This window comes from Sphaeroforma arctica, assembly GCF_001186125.1.
Source record: "Sphaeroforma arctica JP610 unplaced genomic scaffold supercont1.764, whole genome shotgun sequence".
NCBI lineage: Eukaryota > Ichthyosporea > Ichthyophonida > Sphaeroforma > Sphaeroforma arctica.
The window spans coordinates 5,462-13,691 of NW_014039794.1; the positions used below are offsets into that span (position 1 = coordinate 5,462).

Here is an 8,230-nt window from a genome sequence, read left to right on the forward strand (position 1 = left end):
TATATATATTATATGTTTATCAATTGTGGATTTTTGCTTTCCAAAGACACTGTGCATTTATTTATTGTTGTGTATTCGATTTCGGACTGAGTATGTCGATACAACTTTTAGGTATATGGTGTCAAGCGTATGCCAGAATATATCAATGGTACTAAATATGTATTCCCTTACTGCTGTTCCAATTGTTAGCAGGGTTTGATTAGTTAAACTCCCCTGGAGATAGTGAAATGTATCACGGTTTTTCTAATATATATATCTTATTTAATCCGGTACAGATCTGCTGAAAGTCCTTACTTGGTAGGCTGTCCGGCCTCGAGCGAGAATTAATCAGAAACCGTTAAACACACGGTCGGGTCGGGTGTAGCTCGATCATGGCTAGAAACATGGGGCTGATACTGAATAGAGTACGATACAGAGCTCGGTGCACTTGGCACGCATAGAGCTGACTGGCAGTGGCCCGCCCAACCATGCTGATATGTTACATCCCTAAGAGAGTGTACGAGCGAATACCATGCGTGCGTGTGCGTAGAGAGGCTGGGTGTGGGTGTGGTTGTAAACCATCTGAATCTGGGCTGGAAGGGGTGTGTGCGGGTGGTTACTGGTCAGTAGCGTGGTCACACGACGAATACAGCTGAGGTGTGTTTCGAGTGCCATCTGTGCGCATTCGGCTCAACAAAGAAAGGACATCTGAGAATCCCCCAAGGCCTCGGTACGGCGTATGGCTTGATAGCTGGGCCAATGGGCTGGTCCTGATAGCTGGGCCAATAGGCTTGTCCTAATAGCTGGGCCAATAGGCTTGTCCTAATAGCTGGGCCAATGGGCTGGTCCTAATAGCTGGGCCAATGGGCTGGAACTGATAGCTGGGCCAATGGGTTGGTCCTAACAGCTGGGCCAATGGGCTGGTTCTGATAGCTAAGCCAATGGGCGGGTCCTGATAGCCCAAGTTGTACCTGTTAGTCTGGGTTGTACGCAATCGGTGGATGCCCTAATACTGAAGCCAGGTAGCTGTTTTAAGTTCAATGCGCCAGTGTCCTTGATAAGCGCTCCAGGGGTTATCAGCTGCATCGCTGAACGATTAAGGAAGAGATTGCTGAGTAAGTTTGATTATCATTGCGAAATTGCGGACTTTTGTTTGTCGTCAGCGTGTGAAGCGGCATGTGACCGTAGATACGGATACGCGAGGTTCGGCATGACCGATTTGGTTTTAGGGTTTAGGGTTTAGGGCACAGTGCCTGTGTGCGGTCGAAAGCACACAACTTCAGTCTAGCACGAGTGCGTTAGACGGTGCGGCTGCGCACAAGGGCCTCTAGTACACCCGATGAGGAACAGGCAGTGGCAGCACCAACTGCGTGGGTGGGCGCCCATGCCTGAGAGTTGGGGCTGCGATAGCGAACTCGTCTTGGATAAAACCCTAAACTCTAATGACCCTGGCGAACTCGTCCTGGATGGCCTTCTGGAGATGAGGGTAGCTACGGCACAGATATGCTCAGTGGAATCACTGACACGTCTGATGTGATGGTGTGCGTGCATTGCTTCGAAAATACTTAACATGTCCCACTGAAACTTCTGTTGATGCAAACGGGTGACGGAATGGAGATGACAGATTGGTGTTGTTCATTACGCTAAGTGGGGAACACTCGATCTGGGAGGGGGCGTCCGCGAAGAATGATAAATCTATAACAATAATTCGTCCGATAGGCCTGGGTACAATAGTAAGCACCGGGACGGTTGTCAGGGATATCCAAACTCAACACGAACGGTGGATGGGGGGTGTATATCTAATCCAATGGGTACGTTGTACCTTGATGTGCCGGTGTATATATGTGTCACACTGTAAGAGCTAGGCGCATTATTGGCCATTCCACGGGGAGGTTCTCTACTGGAGCAGATATTAAACACACGGATTTTAGATAGGGCTGGGTGTACCTATGGCCCACGCCACGCCACGCCACGCCACGCCACGCCACGCTACTCCAGTCCGGCTATGAACAGAACAGAACAGTACAACACGTATCGTACGAAACGCTAGAAGTTAGGGTTATAGATGAGGCCTACGTTTCCACAACGCTGAGCGTGTATTTACATAGCAGAAGCGGACGTATATGACACCAAACACCTTATCTGACTGGTACACGCCAGCGCAATACTTAGTAATATATAGTAATACAGCCGTACGCTTGCGGCATTAACAGCGACGTAATTGTAGACATGCAAAGAAATTAGACAAACGATCTGCCGCGTGTGGTTCAAGAAGCTAGCAGAAGCCGGCGAATGGAATAAACATGTTTCTCTACACAACAGGATGACGTTCTACTTAGTGGTGTCGCCCCTTATTTATACATCCACACTTTGACTCTGCCATTCGCTGGTCAGTTCAATAATCATGCCGCCTACGTGCACTATGTTCTTATTTATATTACATATGGTCTTATTTATACTACATCTACAATTTGACTCTGCCATTCGCTGGTCTGTTCATAATCATGCCGCCTACGTGCACTATGTTCTTATTTATATTATATATGGTCTTATTTATATTACATCTACACTTTGACTCTGCCATTCGTTGGTCTGTTCAATAATCATGCCGCCTACGTGCACTATGTTCTTATTTATATTACATCCACACGTTGACTCTGCCATTCGCTGGTCTGTTCATAATCATGCCGCCCACGTGCACTGTGCTACGCCTCGCTGAGTGACAGTCTACTGGCCCCATCGCCTTTCTCAGGCGCACCCATCTCCACTAACGTTGCTACGGAGTCTGAGTCTGTTTCCACCTTGCTGTCTATATGACCAAAGGCCGCAATCATCAGCGCGTCATCCTCTACCTCTTGTCCTAAACGCACGTGTGGGCTGCCTGACCTATTACTATCATCCATGAACAGAGCTATGTGTGCCTTAAACACACCCGTTATAACTGTCAGGGCGTGTCCCATATCATACGATACGCCGCCCCCATTGGCGCGCTGGTGCATACGTGTGATGCACTCCACCAACGCCAAACGATAGCTCGGCATGCGGTGAGTCACTGGCTTACGTTTGGCCTTGAGTTGGAAGAACCGTTCGGGAAAGTTCGGGTCCACTATCAGGTCTCCCATCTCCGCCAGCACATAGCACTTGCCGACGTGTTTGTACGTGACATTGAGGAAGCTCGGCGCACGGAACTTGGGCAGCGATGTGACCGGGTCGCCATCGGTGACTATGCGGTGTGTGTGGGGCAGTCGCTTGTTGTAGTGGTACACAAAGTTGGCGTTACCCACTCGAGGCGAGCCAAAGGTGTAGACGGTCATGTCCAACTCAGAGGGGTCGAAGGCGTGTGACAACTCCCAGGCACAGAGTGTGCACAAGGCTGCGCCTAAGGAGTGGCCAGTGACGAATATATGTAATGCATCGGGTGCCACAGTCTCCTCCGGAGTCACTGCCACGTGGGCAAGCATACCATCGTTCTCGCAGTCAGATGATATCAATTTGTGTGTAGGTACTGGTGCGGTGTATTCCCTATGTGTGCTCGAGTGAGGTTGTGAGTGTATGTGGTCCGGGGATCGCAAAGGAGGCGTATCTGGGCCTGACTTGAATGGATGTGGTTGGCCATATGGCGGGGGTGAGTTGGAGTGTGTGGATGATTGTTGGGGCGGTTTCGGATTGGTAGGCGGAGAATTCCGGGGTCTATGTCTATGTAACGGTATATCTGCAGCTGAGATCAATTCCTCGTCTGAGCCAAGTCGAGCCTTGTGCAACGCAATCTGCGCACGCACTTGGGCGATTACACGTGTGCGTACAGACACAAACGCGGTCTGGAAGCCACGGTGTACACGTACGTTCTCTTTCCGACACTCACTATCATCCACCGAACACGAGTGCTTGAACCTGGCCTTACCCAGATCTTTGTTCTCTACGGCGGAGCAGATAGGTATGAGGTTCGCCCGCAAGTCTGTGGCCGCGTTTCCTGCACTGACAGTACCTCTGAAGGTGATGATTAGCCGCCCATCCTGTCGGTATATGATGCAATGGGTGTCTGTACGCTCATCTGTGATGTATTCAATTAAGTCAAAGTCCGTGTCCGAGCTTCGGCAATCGTCGGTTTGCAGAATATAGGGTATGGCCCGCCCACCATCGTCCCACAGCGACAGTGCCGTGACTTCCTCTGCAGCTGCCACACAATTGGGGGCTGTTGGTATCGTAGCGTCCTTCGCGAGATCCGCGGACGCAGCTGTCGTAGCCTTGTCGGTAAGAGAAGCATCGCCAGAGGTGGGTGATGTACGCTTATCCGAGTCTCCATAGGTGTGCGGCGTATTCCTATCGGTAGGTACACTGTTTGTGCTGCTGAGAGTGGAGTCTATCTCAATATGTGTGGGATAATCATCACCCTCCCTAGGTCCCTCACTCCCTGTAGCAGCACGCGCGCTTTCGCTTGCTTGTACACCGTGACTTCGGTCATGGCTTCTGCCACCCCTTTGCCCTTCCATTCCTCCCATCCCACTCGTACCGTCACACAGGTCTTTAAATGCCTGGATGTTCCCAACACCCCCGTTACCTGACCTCACACCCACACCCACACTCTCGCCGACACAGCCCCCACTGTCAGGCTCGCCTGCACGGTCCATTAGCTTCTGACTAGCACGTGTACTACTATTGCCAGGCGCATGGCTGCTCACCCTACTTATTTCGGTGCACTCGACCGCGGCCACAGCCGTTTCGGGGTTGCAATTCTTCACGTACCTATACGCCAGCCGACTTCCGCTGCACATGGCGTTGGCTGTGTACAGAGAGAACGGGCCACGCACATACGATGAACGCACAAGTATGTCCACGCACGTCCGCTCGTCACCCCGAGAGGCATCGTTGTGCGGAGGAAGGTAGCAATAGCTCAAGCTGAACACGACAGCGATGATATATACATTGACCCCTATGCTCTTGAAGAACAGCAAAGACAGGCCGGTGTAGGGCGAGTACTTGAACACGTCGTATCGGTTGGTGAAGACCATTCGCACACACAGGGTTTCAAACATGATCAGGAGAAACAGAGTGGATTGCACGGAGACCATCATCCTGAAGCCCAACTGCCGGTATCTCGCGCGATAATTCCATTCCCCTTTCAAGGCAGCCGAAGTTCTGTACCACACGTAAATCAATGTGAGGAAGTAATACGACAATATAGCGTACGTAATACCCGTTCCCCACGGTCTGAGGGCATCCACGAGGCTCGTTGTGAAAGTCTGAACGTCTTTCAAAACGTTTCCCACGCATAACAACACAACCACAGTCACCCACACTCCAAAAAACGCCAGTTTACTTCCGTAGAACCGAATGTCTCGGACTGAGCTGTGCTCGTCCGTCCCGAAGCTATCGAGAAAGCATAGGTTCAGGAAGAAGATCACTCCCACGCTGAAGTTCACGATAGCCCCGTCGACTGCCATGACGATAGTCAACGCTTGGGGGTTGCGGTCGCCAACAAGACTTGTCAGTGCCAAGTAGTACACAGGATCAGTAATGACAAAGCACGCACACACACACTGCACCAGCGCCCACTTCCGCTCCACCAGCCACTCACTAAAGGCGGCCTGCTCAAACGCATACGAAAGCTTCGCAAAGGCGACCGTGTACAGTACCATCAGCACACCCAACACAGCGTGAACAGCCACCACCCACACCACAAACGCAGACGAGCTGGTTGTGTACAACATCTTGGCTTGGTTCAACGCTGTGGTATAGGCGTACGGTGTCTGGCCGAGGATTAGTTGGGTGTTGTTGCCGTTGCCGATAGAAGTGCTGTTGAGCGAGGGCTGCAGGGGTGAGAACTGAGCACGGTAGAGGACCTGCAGGTTTAACTCGCGATACCCGTTCAGGTTGGCGCATTTGTTGTAGTCCAGTACATACGACGGCATGAGTAGGGTCTTGCACTCCACCCCCACCCCCCACATTGCACGCCAGTGACCTCTCGGTGATAGATGGTCTTCAACTGATCCTCTGTTTCTCCCGCTCGGACACCCTGAACGATGATAGAATACCTCAGACTCAGCAGGAACGGGAGTCCATCCCACACCTGCACCGTCTCAGTGGCTGTGCCATCCGCAGCCGTGCGGGTCTCGTACATCTCCCGCACGAAGGCCAGGGACAGATCAAAGCTGCCTCGAGTGGGTGAGAACTCTTGAAACCACGACAGCGTAATCTCCGCATTGGGGCCTACCACCTCCACTCCGCGCTGCGCTAGAGCAACGCCATCGTATGGACAGCTCAGTTGATCTTCGCTGAAGCCGTAGTTGCCCTCATACAGCGTAGACCTCAACTGACACTCTCCGAAGGTTCCCTCATACGCCGTGAACAGAGCGGAGACGTTAGAGTCGACCCAGCACGCGATGTTACAACTGGTCACGGGCGTTGCCAGGCGGAAGTTGTTGACCCCCTTCAATGTTTCGAATCGACAGTAGTTGAGCGCGTACTCGTAGGTCGCCACCGTCCATCCTGGGCTGCAAAGAATAGCAGGGTATTTATATGTAGGGGGTATTACTAGTCTATTGCATTACATGGGGGTAGCAGGTCTACAGGGTATTTATATGTAGAGGGTATTACTAGGCTAATACATTACATGGGGGTAGCAGGTCAACAGGGTATTTATATGTAGGGGGTAGCAGGTCAACAGGGTATTTATATGTAGGGGGTAGCAGGTCAACAGGGTATTTATATGTAGGGGGTATTACTAAGCTATTACATTACATGGGGGTAGCAGGTCAGGGAGCAGCGCAAGATGAGGTCTACGAGCGATGAGATGAGGCGCTTGGTTGTTCTAGTCTCTGCTGGTGCGTAGAAGTATGGCGGCAATCATAACTGCAGTATGAGAACATAAGGATAGTATTAAATCTCAACGTGTATGATACCAATCGATGAAATGAAAGGTGGATTCTGGGCTAACTATATGCGAGCATAAGAATTGCCCATAGAGTTGTGAGAGATCCAGTTAAAAAGCTACACGAAAACATTCTCCACATATTGATGTTGATCAGCATAGGTACACGAATGCTGTACACTTCATAAAATTGGAAACTATCCTAAATATTCCTATACAAGTTTAGGTACATGACTAAAATACTGTACATAACATTAAATTGGAAACTATCCTGAATATTCCTATACAAGCTTCCTATACAAGCTTAGGTACATGACTAAAATACTTTACATAACATTAAATTGGAAACTATCCTAAATATTCCGATAAGAAGCATCAACGAAAAAACCTAGATATGCGAACATCGCTAATCGACGGGTTAAAAGTAGATTGCAAGCGGTAAGGAACCACCCAACAAACATTCGCGTACAAATCCCAGTCGAACGTTTTCTTTTGCGAGCCGCACGTACACACACAAGCATGTCTATACTGTGAAACCCGTACCTTGTGGAGAGCATCACCACAATCAGCAGCAACACGCCTAGAACAAAAGATATAATGATGGTGAATTCGCCTCGTCTGATGTTTTCCAATCGCGTAAGCGGGGCCGTGCGAAGCCGCATAGAAAGCAATTCAGGGCCAATTTGGGACAGGCTTTGGGATTTCATTTTGAATTTTGGTTTCTGGCATTCACGATCCAAAATTCAATGGGTTTTATGCGTCCCATCCACAACCTTCGATATAGTTGTAAATCGCACTCACACCGATCTCCGTATATGAGACCAGTTCCCTTTGAAGACTTGGTGGCACCATTTTCCCCCAAGTGTCAGGAGAAGTCGGCAGTGTTCAGGCCATACCGTAGTGTTCTCACCCAACAATCTCGCTCAAAGCAGCCGCTTGCTGGCTAGTTATTCTGAACAGAACCTACACAGCCGATATGATAGTGCTGATGGGTAAGTCAACCTGAAGAACATTTGTGGTGCAAATGGCCAATGTGAGTGGCGTTCGAGCGTTACGGGTCACTGTCATATTCTGAATCGTCTCACGTAAGCTTTTAACAACAGACACTGAAGAAAAAACTCGAGTATCGTCCATAAGATTGAAGATGTCAGCCATAGATATAAAATGCGTAACAAACGACGTGTGTGTGGATATATATATATAAGTACATACAAAAAATGCACACCTAATAAACAATTACATATATACATAAACACACACACACACACACGTATATACATATATATATATACACACACGTATATATATATTTATCATATATTTCGGGGTGTGTGTGTGTATCATATGTAACATACTAGAAGTTCTACTATAACAAACCTATAA

The 8,230-nt window shown here is 49.4% G+C and overlaps 1 protein-coding gene across 1 annotated transcript; it reads right to left on the bottom strand.

The window, feature by feature from the left end:
- Nucleotides 1-2,337: 2,337 nt before the first annotated feature.
- Nucleotides 2,338-7,812, bottom strand: SARC_08465 (hypothetical protein). The gene is made up of 3 exons (XM_014297556.1): nt 7,391-7,812; nt 2,671-6,470; nt 2,338-2,490 (listed from the first exon to the last, which is right to left on the bottom strand). The coding sequence occupies exon 2, from the start codon at nt 5,922-5,924 to the stop codon at nt 2,685-2,687; it is 3,240 nt and encodes a 1,079-aa protein (XP_014153031.1). The 5' UTR covers nt 5,925-6,470; nt 7,391-7,812; the 3' UTR covers nt 2,338-2,490; nt 2,671-2,684.
- Nucleotides 7,813-8,230: the final 418 nt, after the last annotated feature.

Bases quoted from the DNA above. Each gene is read 5' to 3' on its own strand.
- SARC_08465 (XM_014297556.1), bottom strand. From the start codon at position 5,924: ATGTGGGGGGTGGGGGTGGAGTGCAAGACCCTACTCATGCCGTCGTAT.